At 44.4% G+C, this 13,310-nt stretch overlaps 1 protein-coding gene across 11 annotated transcripts in view; it reads left to right on the top strand.

Moving 5' to 3' along the window:
- The window catches only part of adck1 (aarF domain containing kinase 1), a 531,577-nt gene extending 522,344 nt beyond the window's left edge, over positions 1-9,233 (top strand). For all 11 annotated transcript variants that reach the window (XM_059649006.1, XM_059649012.1, XM_059649011.1 and 8 more), the window contains one exon: positions 8,766-9,233. In XM_059649006.1, the coding sequence (XP_059504989.1) occupies positions 8,766-8,937 (172 nt within the window). In that variant the 3' untranslated portion in view covers positions 8,938-9,233. The remainder of the gene's footprint in view (positions 1-8,765) is intronic.
- The last annotated feature ends 4,077 nt before the right edge of the window (positions 9,234-13,310 follow it).

The raw sequence follows: 13,310 nt of genomic DNA, 5'->3' as shown, positions 1-13,310 counted from the left end.
TAAGGCCAAAGACAAGGGGCAGATGTGACTGTATTTGGATATTTTGATACTGTGAATGGAGAAATATCGCGCCATTTTACAATGCAGGTTCTCTCCGTCTTAGTTTTTCTCTGTAGATTACACTCAGGGCGTCCAATGTCCTATCCCACTCCCATGAATTTTGTTATTCCTTGTCAATACCTTACTTTGTAACCAGTGTGCCCAGTGCAGTATAACACCTCTAAGTCCAGGACATAACCGAAACATTCTTCTGAAGAGGAAGAGTCTTGTTGAACCTGAAACATGAACCCTGTCCCTCTCTCTACAGATGCTGCCAGACCTGCTGAGTTTCTCCATCTTTCTCTGTATTTGTTTCAGTTAGCACTGCAGCCTCACAGCACCAGGGACCCGGGTTCGATTCCAGCATCGGGTGACTGTCTGTGTGGAGTTTGCACATTCTCCACATGTCTGCGTGGATTTCCTCCGGGTGCTCCGGTTTCCTCCCACAGTCCAAAGAAGTGCAGGCTAGGTGGATTGGCCAGGCTAAATTGCCTGTAGTGTTCAGGGGTGTGTGGGTTATAGGGGGATGGGTCTGGGTGGGACGCTTCAAGGGGCGATGTGGACTTGTTGGGCCAAAGCGTCTGTTTCCACAGTGTAGGGAATCTAATCTAATCTAATCTCCAGCATCTGCAACATTGTGCATTTATACCTGATTCAGTAACTGGCCCAACTGAACTGCCTCATAGCTACCATAATGTTAGAAGCAGTACCAGTGAGTATAACAACTGGCCAATATTCTTACTCTTGGTAGTTATCTAGTAGCACCTTCTAAAATATCAGATCAGAACAGGAATAGGCCTGACTACGATTGCAGTTTTATCAAAATACATTTGTGGGATAAGGGCATCATTGGCTAGGCCAGCATTTTTTGCCCATCCCAGAGGGCAATTAAGAGTCAACCACATTGCTGGAGTCACATATCGACCAGGCTAGTTAAGGATGGTAGTTTCCTTCCCTAAAGGGCATTAGCGAACCAGATGGATTTTTTTAAACAATAATCATCATCAGACTGTTAATGCCAGATATTCATTGAATTCAAATTCTACCATCTGCCCTGGTGAGATTCAAACCCATGTCCCCAGAATGTTGCCTGGCCTCTGGATCAACAGTCCAGCAATAATGCCACAAGGCTCCCCAATGCAATGATTGAACCTCCTGCTGACATTGATCCACAGAAATAAATGGAGCTAAGAACATCTGAGACTATTCAGTCCAATTGGGCCAAAATCCTGGAAATCCCTTCCCAACTGCACTGTGAGTCAATTTACCCACTGCCACAGTTCAAAACAGCATCGCATTACCACCGTCTCAAGGGCAATTAGGGATGGGTAATAAAGTCATTGATACTTACATCCCATGAACAAATATTTTCAAAAATTGGTCCATGTTGGCACTTAACTTCATGGGATCATATAGTTTAATCATATTTACCTTGTTGACATGGATATTTAACTTCTATCTTTATCAATGTTCAATGTTGAAGTAGTTTTGCCTTAACCACTGAGTTCCACAGCCTCTCTGCCATCTCCTGCCTTTGATTTTAAATCATTTACATGTAGTCTTTAGTTGCTAGCCACTTCAATCCAAACTTTCACCATTTCCAACATTGCATGATCACTTTCGTTGTTCTTGTGAAAGATGTTCCATTTTTTTACCAAGTCTTTCTTCATAGCTGTATTTGGTGCAGTGGTTTTTGTCACTGTACTTGTAATATAGATACCTAGTCTAATCCTTTGGAGTTGGAGGTTCAAATCCCTGCAGAAAAGTTACTGGAATTTAAATTCAATTAATAAATCAAGAATATAAAATTGATCTTAGTGATGGTGACCGTGACAACAAGTGTAGAAGCCCATCTGGTTCAGTAATATCTTACAAGGAAAGAAATCTGTCATCCTCACCTGGCCTGGCCTATATGTGACTCCAAACCCACAGCAATATGGTTGATTCTGCCACCCAATTTTATCAATTCAATGACAATTAAGGATTGGTAACAAATGCTGGCTTTGCTCCTAAGGCCCACGTCCCATGAGAGGAGAAGCTAAAATCATGTAGTATCCTTGTTAATCAATGTAAATGTCAATTTCTTGCCAATCATGTGGAGCTCAATATTGCCCAGGGAACTCTAACTGAAGACTTATTAAGGATTTATTTAGATTCATTGGTACATGTTGGTTTTTATATCGTATGGCTTTTGAAATAAAACAAATTCCAGTAACTTTTTTTTCTCGCTTTGTCACCCTGAGATTCTGCCTTCAATATCCTATGCCATTACAATCCCAAAGCCCTCTACTTTTACACATCAACCTGCTTCCAATCAGAGTCTGATTATTGTTACATTTCTTTCAGTGCATCACACTGACTGAGATTGTGTTCTCACAGACAAATTTGCTTCTAGCTTATCGATATCCATTTGCCATTTCGTCTGAACCCAACTGTATCCCCCTATTTTGGTGTCCTCTCCATATTTGAACACCAGCCCACCCCAGAGCCGACACTGAAATCGTCGATTGACTCAGCAAACGGAAGTGGCAGCAGAACTGAAGCTTGCACCACACTGTGATTCCAGTGAAAGTTCAGATTAGACTGGTTGTGTGTGCTGGCCAGGTTTGGCAATCTGCCCATTTGCCGCATTCGACCAAGGTAAGCATTAACATTCCGCCCCCGCCCCCAACCCCCGCCAAGTGACTGCAGCTGACTTGGAAGCTCGTGGGTTCAGACCCCATTTCAGCGATCTGAGCACAGAATCCAGACTGACACTCTAGAGCAGTATCAAGGGAATGCTGTCAGAGGGTCCCTGTCTGCCACCCTCTCAGGTGTATTTAAGCGCCTTTGGTCATTACAAGGTGGATGCTCTTTGGTTTCCTGATCAACGTTTATCTAACTGGGAAAGTGGTGGAACAGTAGTAATGTCACATGACCCAGTTGATCCAGAATCCCAGGGTTAAATTCCTGGGGACATGGGTTCAAATCCCACCAGGGCAGATAGTGAAATTCAAAGTCAATAAAAAGGAAAACCTCGAATGAATAATCTAATCTAATGGTGACCATGTAACCACTGTCAATTGATGTGAAAAACCATTAAAGTCCTCCAGGGAAGAAAATCTATCATCGTCCCCTGGTCTGGCCGACTTGTGACTCCAGATCCACAGGCATGTGCTTGACTCAGCTACCCTTTTGGCAACTCGGGATTGGCAATAAATGCTGGCCTAACCAAAGATACCAATCTCCCATGATTAATTTTTTGAAAAAAATTATATCACTGAAAAAATGACTTGGTCATTTGTCTCACTGCTGTTTACGGGAGTAAATTGGCTGTCGTACACCAGTGACCATGCATTTCAAAGTGCTATGGCAACGCACACTGTTCTTTTCTTTAACATCTTCTGAGGCTTTTGGCCAGCTTCTCTGAGTGCCCTGGGCTCACACTCAGTACTTGCTCCCATTCCTGCCCCTTGTTTCCTTCAACAGTTTTCGTAAAACGCTCAGCGATAGCCATCCTTTTTAACTCGCCCTCCCAGATCTCCATCACCAGCCGTCACGGCCATCTGAAAATCCTGAAATTTGACTGGTGCAGAAGCAATGCTCCTACTGTGTGGCCATTCCCAGGTGGTGCCTGGTCAAAAGCATGAGCTGGGACTTAAAACTTTCTGGTATTGGTATTGCTGTTAAAATCTCGCTGTCATCAATCCTGACAGGCATTTATTCTTTAATTTTTGAAATCTCAAACGCTGATTTCCTCTATTCTGCTGCTCCGTCGAGCAATCTTTAGTTCAGTTTCAAAGAATCAAAGCCAGTGACACCAGTGAACTAGAGTTGACATCTCTGGGGATGTGTTGCCAGCTCAAATGTTTAAAGTAAATGTATTTCTGAAAATGCCAAGCAGCAGTGCTATCCCTGTTATAGGGATCACAAAACAAACTGCAGAGCAGAGCATTTCATTTCACCCTTGAACAATTTTGTCTTTTTTCTTTCAATGGGGATCCGCATGGAACTCAAGGCAATGGAAATCAAGTGGATTTCCTACAAAGCAGGCCAATCTTTCTTCCATGTTGCTGCCAGGTCTCCCACCTCCTGTCCCTACAAATCAACAAAACAACAAGTTCGAGTACTCATGTTGATGGAAGTTTTCATTTTGTACTCATCAGGACACTTCACAAGAATAACAATTTGAAGGAGGAACCAACATTTTGTACAATATTGGAAAAGAGTGCTGATTCATTGGGCAGCCATGATGCGGCGGCGCCGGTGGTTGGACTGGGGTGGACAATGTCAGAAGTCACACGACACCAGATTATAGTCCAGCAGGTTTATTTTTTGAAATCACAAGCTTTCTGAGTGCTGTTCCTTCATCAGCTGAAAGCTTGTTATTACAATTAAACCTGTTGGCTGTAGCTTGATATTGTGTGACTTCCAACATCATTGGGAAGTGGACACTGATAGATGTATTGCCTTGGAAAATGCAGCAGTTAATGATGACTGACAGTCTTTTTTTAAATCTTAAACCAGACAGTATGATTAGTCAAGATTATGCCCTGAGAAATGGACCAGCGAATGGCTGTAACCTATTATATTGAGTTGAATCAGAAACAGTGTGTATCCAAGATAACAAGGTGTGAAGCTGGATAAACACAGCAGACCAAGCAGCATCAACGGAGCAGGAAGGCTGCCATTCCAGGCCTAGACCCTTCTTCAGAAATGGGGGAGGGGAAGGGGATTTTCTGAAGAAGGGTCTCGGTCTGAAATGTCAGCCTTCCTGCTGCTTGGCCTGCTGTGTTCATCCAGCTCCACACCTTGTTGTCAGATTCTCCAGCGTCTGCAGTTCCTACTATCTCTGAAGCAGTGTGTATCCATGTTCCTTCTGTCCACAAAGTACAGGGTCCTGTGTACTAATACCTGTAATTTCCAATACACTACAAGCCGAAAGTGATGATCAATATAGTTCTGTGCGCACTCAGGGTTATTAAACAAATACTGCCCATTTTCTGAACTACAGCTCATGTGGGACACTGTATTATGGGTTCTGCAAGTATCCCTGATTGGGTGCGGTCGATACGTTGCATATCGCAGACAGCTGAAGAGATATTTGCTTGATAGCGTTTTTAGGACATATGACCTACAAACCTGGCCTCACACTGTAACAGAAATTCATCTACAACGTTACTCATTTGTGTGATAGGGTGTAATGTCTTTCTGGCTTGATGGCAGCATCCTGTTAGTGACAAATTTAAATGGCAAATATTATTTGGTAAGTAGTAACCATCGGCCAGGATGCTTGGTTAAGCTCAATAGAAAAGAAACCATCTTTCGATAACAACAAAATGTGCATTTTACGTTGCATTTCAGGATAGAAATTCATATTTATTGGATAAGTTGACCTCTCCTTGTGGGTTACTAAAACCTGAGACATCCTAGATTATATCTGAGCTCATGCTGCTCAGGACCTCTGCATTGGTCAAACCGCAAATTAGCCAGGGTTCATCTTCCCCTCGAGTGTGTAATGACCAGGTGGTGAACACGCGCAAGACTTTTTTGCTGCATTGAAGGTACTATATAAATGCAAGTAGTTGCTGTTAGGAATTACCTACCACTCTGCCCCACGCATGAAGAGCCTGTGGGTGAATACTGAGCTGTCGCTCTGAATCACTCCAAATCTAAGGGTACCTGTGCGTCCACTACCTCTAGCTACTTCCATCAGGCAGCAGTGAGGGAGAAATTTGACAGATTTTTAAAATATGTTTTATTGTTGACGATATGGTTTAAAAACCATGAAAGAAATGAACTTCATTAAGGGTATTTAAGGTAGAGATTGATGGTTCTTGATTGGCAAGTGGATCAAGGGTCATCGGAAGAAGCAAGAGAATAGGGTTAAAAAACATACCAGCCTCAATCAAATTGCGGAGCGGACTCACAGGGCTGAATGGCCTAAAACTGCTCCTATATCTAATGGTCTTACAAAAGAAGGGGCTGTAATAAAATGTGGCTTGAGCTGATAGTTTTCTGAATGACCACCTCAGAGGCTTGTGGTGTCTGGCTTTTGTGATCACTCTCAGGAATTTTAACCCTATTTTAAGACCATAAGACATAGGAGTGGAAATAAGGCCATTCGGCCCATCAGGTCCACTCCGCCATTTAAATCATGGCTGATGGGCATTTCAACACCACTTCCCTACACTCTCCCCGTAGTCCTTGTTTCCTTGTGAGATCGATCTCAGTTTGTCGATTTCTGCCTTGAAGGCATCCAACGTCCCGGCCTCCACTGCACTCTGCAGCAATGAATTCCACAAGCCCACCACTCACTGGCTGAAGAAATGTCGTCTCATTTCAGTTTTAAATTTACCCCCTCTAATTTTAAGGCTGTGCCCATGGATCCTAGTCTCCCTGCCTAACGGAAACAACTTCCTAGCATCCACCCTTTCTAAACCATACATTATCTTGTAAGTTTCTATTAGATCTCCCCTCAACCTTCTAAACTCCAATGAGTACAATCCCAGGATCCTTAACCGTTCATCATACGTTAAACCTACCATTCCAGGGATCATCTATGTGAATCTCCGCTGGACACGCTCTAGGGCTAGTATGTCCTTCCTGAGGTGTGGGGCCCAAAATTGGACACATGTTTCTAAATGGGGCCTAACTAGAGCCTTATACAGCCTCAGAAGCACATTGCCGCTTTTATATTCCAACCCTCTTGAGATAAACGAGAACATTACATTCACTTTCTTAATTACGGACTCTACCTGCAAGTTAACCTTTAGAGAATCCTGGACCAACACTCCCAGATCCCTTTGCACTTCTGATTTGCGAATTTTCTCACCGTTTAGAAAATAGCCCATGCCTGTATTCTTTTTTCCAAAATGCAAAACCTCACATTTACTCACATAGAATTTCATCAGCCATTTCCTGGACCACTCTCCTAAACTGTCGAAATCTTTCTGCAGCTTCCCCACCTCCTCAATACTACCTGCGTGTCCACCTGTCTTCGTATCATCGGCAAACTTCGCCGGAATGCCCCCAGTCCCTTCATCCAGATCATTAATATATAAGGTGAACAGCTGTGGCCCCAACACTGAACCCTGCGGGACACAGCTCGTCACCGGTTGCCATTCCGAAAAAGAGCCTTTATCCCAACTCTCTGCCTTCTGTCAGACAGCCAATCCTCAATCCAAGCCAGTAGCTCACCTCGAACACCATGGGCCCTCACCTTGCTCAGCAGCCTCCCGTGAGGCACTGTATCAAAGGCCTTTTGGAAGTCTAGATAGGTAACATCTACCGGGGTTCCCTGGTCTAACATACTTGTTACCTCTTCAAAGAATTCTAACAGGTTTTTCAGGCACGACTTCCCCTTACTAAAACCATGCTGACTTGTTTTAATCTGACCCTGCACTTCCAGGAATTTAGAAATCTCATCCTTAACAATGGATTCTAGAATTTTACCAACAACCGAGGTTAGGCTAATCGGCCTATAATTTTCCATCTTTTGCCTTGATCCTTTCTTAAACAAGGGAGTTACAACAGCAATTTTCCAATCATCTGGGACTTTCCCTGACTCCAGTGACTTTTGAAAGATCACGACCAAAGCCTCCACTATTTCCTCGGCCACCTCCCTCAGAACTCTAGGATGTAGCCCACTGGGGCCAGGAGATTTATCAATTTTTAGACCCTTTAGTTTTTCTAGCACTTTCTCTTTTGTAATGCCTACCATACTCAACTCTGCCCCCTGACTCTCCCTAATTGTTGGCGTGCTACTCATGTCTTCCACTGTGAAGACTGACACAAAGTACTTATTAAGTTCTTCAGCTATTTCCTTATCACCCATCACTAGCCTTCCAGCATCAATTTGGAGCAGAGATTAGGACCTGTACTTCAGTTTCTTTCCTAGTGCTTGATAATCCCTGAACAGGTCCTCTACCCCAGCTTTGCCTACGTTGTTAGTCCCAACATGGACCACAACAACTGGATCCTCCCCCTCCCGCTCCAATATCCTTTCAAGCTGATCCGAGATGTCCCGCACCCTGGCACCGGGCAGGCAACACACCATGCGGGACTCCCGATCCGGCTTGCATGGGATACTATCTGTCCCTCTAATTATAGAATCCCCTGTAACAACTACCTGTCTTTTTGCTCCCCCTCTTGAATGACCTTCTGCACCACGGTGCCATGGTCAGCTGGCTCATCCTGTCCACAGTCCTTTTCTTCAACCGTACAGGGAGCAAGAATCTCATACCTGTTGCTCAAGGTCAAGGGCTGAGGCTTCTGCACTCCTGAACTCTGAATCCCCCTGCCTACCTCACTTACAGTCACACCTTGTCCCTGAACACTTTCTGAACTTGAGTTATTTAATCTACCGGGTGTGACTGCCTCCTGAAACAAAGTGTCCAGGTAACACTTCCCCTCCCGGGTGTGCCGCAGAGTTTGAATCTCAGATTCCAGATCATTTACTCTGATCCGGAGTTCTTCCAGCAACCAACACTTGCTGCAGATGTGGTCGCTGCCGTTCACAATGGGATCAGCCAGCTCCCACATCATACAGCTACAGCACATCACCTGTCCAGCCATTACTACTTATTTAGTTAACTTTTACAACTTATGTATTAAATGCTTTCTAGTACTTCTCTGCTACACTCTTTTTCAATTAAGCAATTAAACTTTTAATAAATTACACAATACACAAGGATATAAATTGAAAAGCCTTACCTTAACAACACATTTTCTGCTTAATTTGACAGGCATAAGAGGGATAAATGTCAGTCCTGGTACGGGAAGCTGAAAATCTCCATGTCCGAGACTCTCGATCTTTGGCAGATCAACCTCTACGAGGCGTTGCTCTGGATTAAGGCATCGCTGCTGAGCACCTGGATTGCTGAGATTCTGGGCTATCGTCATCCTCGCCTGCAATGAAGCATCTATCTGCCAAAGAAAAGATGAATATTTATTTTCCAGTTCTTTATTCCCCTGAAGCACTTGACACCTACACTGGCCAGTCTCCCAGATTCCCCATGTGCTGTGGTGTTACAGCGGACCAGGCCTAATTAATAACAAAAACAGAAGTTGCTGGAAAAGCTCAGCAGGTCTGGCAGCATCTGTGGAGGAAATCAGAATTAATTTTTCGGATCTAGTGACACTTTCTCAGGAGAAAAATTAATGTCTAGTTTGGTTAAGAGTTTGTTTCCATCACTATTAAAGGGTAAACTGATTATCATATTTCCTACCATTTATTTGTGACGTTCATTGGTTCAGCCATGTAGCAAACCCCTGCCTCTCTCTAACACTGCCCCCCCCGCCTCTCCCTAAACCCCCTGCCTCTCCCTAACCCCCCCGCCTCTCCCTAACCCCCCCTGCCTCTCCCTAACTTCCCTGCCTCTCCCTAACCCCTGCCTCTCCTTAACACCCCCTACCTCTGCCTTACACCCCCTACCTCTCCCTAACACCCCCTGCCTCTCCCTTACCCACCTGTCTCTCCCTAAACCCCCAGGCTCTCCCTAAACCTCACCATATCTCCCTAATCCCCCTGCGTCTCCCTAAACTTCCTGCCTTTCCCTTACCCCACAATATCTCCCTTACCCCTCTGCCTCTCCCTTTCTCCTCTACCTCTCCCTTACCCCACTGTATCTCCCTTACCCCACTGTGCCTCCCTTACCCCTCTGCCTCTACCTTTCTCCCTGCCTCTCACTTACTCATCGCCTCTCCCCCCGACCTCTCCTTTACCCACCACCTCTTCCTTAACCCTCTGCTTCTCCCTTACCCCTCTACCTCTCCCTTACCCAATGCCTCTCCCTTACCCCTCTGCCCTGTCAGTCTCAGAAATCTGACTCTGGGATCCATCTGAATCAATGGCAATCTCCAGTAGTGCTGCTATCATATGATGTCTGTACAACAGCCATCAAACTCTGCTTAAAGCTTAGATCCCTCGAGTTGAGAAGTTAAAGCGATAATTAAATTCAGAGGATTAAGAAGCGATCAACGCTGTTAATTGAGAAAGTCTTTTCTCTGATGGTATGGGGAGTTGGCGTTGTCGGAGAGGAGAAGTGGTGGTGGGAGGAGAGCTGATATATAATCCAGAACCAGCTTCTCATTGCTCAGTCTTATAGGGTGATAACCAGAAATGCTTCTTCACATAAAGAAATCTTTTCCAGGATAGGATCCTGTTCTAAATGTCAAAAAGGAGGTCTCTAAGTTTTTGGTTCACAAAGCTTATGAAAAGATCTCCAGTACCAAAGCGAGTTGGTAGAGTTAAGGTCGGTGACATGTTGGGTTTTGGAGGTTAGTTCTGCCTGCTGCAGAGGTGTGTAATAACATGGCACAAAGGGATTTTGTAGTGTAATGGTAGGAAAAGTGGTAGATTCCCTACCTCTGAACCTGCAGGCCTAGGTTCAATTTCACCTGCACCAGTGTGTGTGATAATGTTTCTGAACAGGTTGATTAGAAAATATCTATAGATCAGCCATAATTGAATTGGAATGATGGAGAAAACTCAATGGATTGAAGGGCAGCACAGTGGCTCAGTGGTTAGCACTGCAGCCTCACAGCGCCAGGGACCCAGGTTCGATTCCACCCTGAAGCGACTGTCTGTGTGGAGTTTGCACGTTCTCTCCATGTCTGCGTGGGTTTCCTCCGGGTGCTCCAATTTCCTCCCACAGTCACAAAGATGTGCAGGCTAGATGGACTGGCCATGCTAAAATGCCCATAGTTTTCAGGGATGTATGTGTTAAGTGGATTTGCCATGAGACGCAGAGTCACAGGAATAGGTTGTGGAGGGGGGGTGGTGAGTGTGAATAGCTGCTCTTCAGGGAGTCAGTGTGAACTAGATGGTCTGCAAGGCCTACTTGCACACTGTAGGCATTCTATCATCCCAATAGGAAGGCGTCAGGTTTGAATCCTGCTTTGTGCTTCAGTTCAGCTGCCAAATGCACTAGAACCTCAAGTTTAAGCCATGCCCCCTTGGCACTCAAAGATGGAAAGCAGCTACTGATCACTGTCTCATTGTAACTATTGGAAAAGTGTGCGTGAGTACTCACCCGCTACAAGAATGGCCTCACCAGTGATGCCTTACACAGTCAAACGCCAATCACTGGTTCAGACCTGAAGTATAGTCAGTTGAGTTTAGGTAACAGAAATGAATGAAAAGAAAAGGTTAGTTTGATACTGTACATGAGCTCAGGATGTTTTACAATGTTTACAGCCTCTGAAATACTTTTGAAGTGCAAAGCTATAAGGAAAGTGCACAGCAAACTCCCACAAACAGGTAAACAGTATTGACCTCTGATGAAGGGTCTAGGCCCGAAACGTCAACTTTTGTGCTCCTGAGATGCTGCTTGGCCTGCTGTGTTCATCCAGCCTCACATTTTATTATCTTGGAATCTCCAGCATCTGCAGTTCCCATTATCTTTGACCAATTCATGTGTTTTTTATGAGGCTGACTGAGAGATAAATATTATTCAGCACTCCAGGGATAAGTTCTGCTCTTCTTCACAGTCGTGTAGTGAGATATGTTTGCATCCACTAGGCAGCAGCTCACTTTAAGGCTATATGTTAGAAATCTGTGACCGTGCAGCCCTCCTTCAGCGTCAGCCTTGATCTTTCTGCTCAAGGCTCTGGAGTGGAATTTGATCCCACAATGTCCTGCCTCCGAGACGAGAGTACCACCAGGGGCTGATTAACGCCCAGCTTATTGCTGCTTGTATAGAGCAGCTCATTTACTCTTTCTGAGGTTCTAATATATTGCAAGAAACCACTTCCGACTGAGCGCATGTCTGACTGCTGTTTCTAATTCAGTATTCACAATCTGAGACTGCTGATGCTTTGGGCAACATTTCTGGGGAGATAGCTTCTGTCTTGCAACACAAAACCAGACTTTTCGCAGGAGCTGCCTGATCCATCCTTCTTTCCCTGCCTTAGAATTTTGATGCTTTTTGATTTGATTTGGTTTTAATTTTATTTGAATTATCATTGTCGCATGTACCTAGGTGCAGTGAAAAGTTTTGTTTTGTGTGCAGTGCAGGCAGATAATATCAAACAATGTGCTTTAGGGTAATAGAACAGCGAAGAGTAGAGTTACAGCTGCAGAGAAGGTGCTCAAAGAGCAAGATTCATGGAGATGTGGACATTTGCTGGTTATGCCAGTCCCTAATTCCCAGGAGAAGGTGATAGTGAGCTGACTTCTTGACCCACTGCCATCCTTGGACTATAGGGACATCCACAATGCCCTTGAGGAGGGATTCCAGGATTTTGACCTAATGACAATGAAGCAACGGCAATATATTTTGGCAAGAATGGAGGTGGTCACGGTTTTGGAAGGTGCTGTCTGAGGAGTTTTGGTGAAGATCTGTGGCCCATGTTGTAGATGGTACATGGTAGATGCTGCTACTGAACATCATTGGTTGAGAGAGTGGATGTGATGAGAGTCAAGTGGGCTGTTTTGTCCTGCATTGTGTCAAGCTTCTTTAATTTTGCTGAAACTGCACTCATCCAGGCACATAGGGAATATTCTAACACACTCCTGACTTGTGCCTTGTAGATAGTGGATAGGCTTTGGGGAGCCAGGATATATGTTACTCTCTGCAGTATTGCTTACTTCTGACTCGCTACTATGATAGCTGCTGTATTTTTACGTTTAGTCCACTTCAGTTATTGGTAAATGGTAACCCCCAGGATGCTTGATTTAGCAACTTGTAATGCCATCGAATGTTGGTTAGATTTTCTCATTGACCACTGTTTTGCATTTGTGTGACATAAATGTTATTTGCCACTTGTAAGCCCAAACCTGGATATTGTCTTGCTGTATTTGACGGTTGTAGTTTCTGAAGAGGCTTCAATGGTGCTGAATAATCTTCGACCATCAGTGAATAACCTCACATCTGAGCTTGTGATGGAGGAAAGGTCATTGATGAAGCAGTTGAAGATGGTTGTGCCTAGGACATTACCCTGAGGAACTCCTGCAGAGATGACCTGGAGTTGTGACAGCTGACCTCTAAACAACCACGACCATTTTCCTATATGCCAGGGATGACTCCAGCCAGTGGAGAGTTATTTTGCTGATTCCCATTGACTCCAGTTTTGCTATCTTTTTTCTCCACCCAGTTTTAACCTCACGGTTCCCTATTCCTGGTGGTCTCTGGCCAGCATAACAATTTATCAATATTTTCTGGCAAATGTCGATTCTGCGTTTCCTAAAGTTTTCATTCCTTTCCATGTTTCTATTCCAGAATAAATGGATTTTGTCATTGCTATTAAGAAAATGTTGGACTTATGAGATCACTTAGATCAAGATTTAC

Source organism: Stegostoma tigrinum, chromosome 10 (genome assembly GCF_030684315.1).
Source record: "Stegostoma tigrinum isolate sSteTig4 chromosome 10, sSteTig4.hap1, whole genome shotgun sequence".
NCBI classification, from domain to species: domain Eukaryota; kingdom Metazoa; phylum Chordata; class Chondrichthyes; order Orectolobiformes; family Stegostomatidae; genus Stegostoma; species Stegostoma tigrinum.
This window is presented reverse-complemented; position numbering and strand designations above follow the sequence as displayed.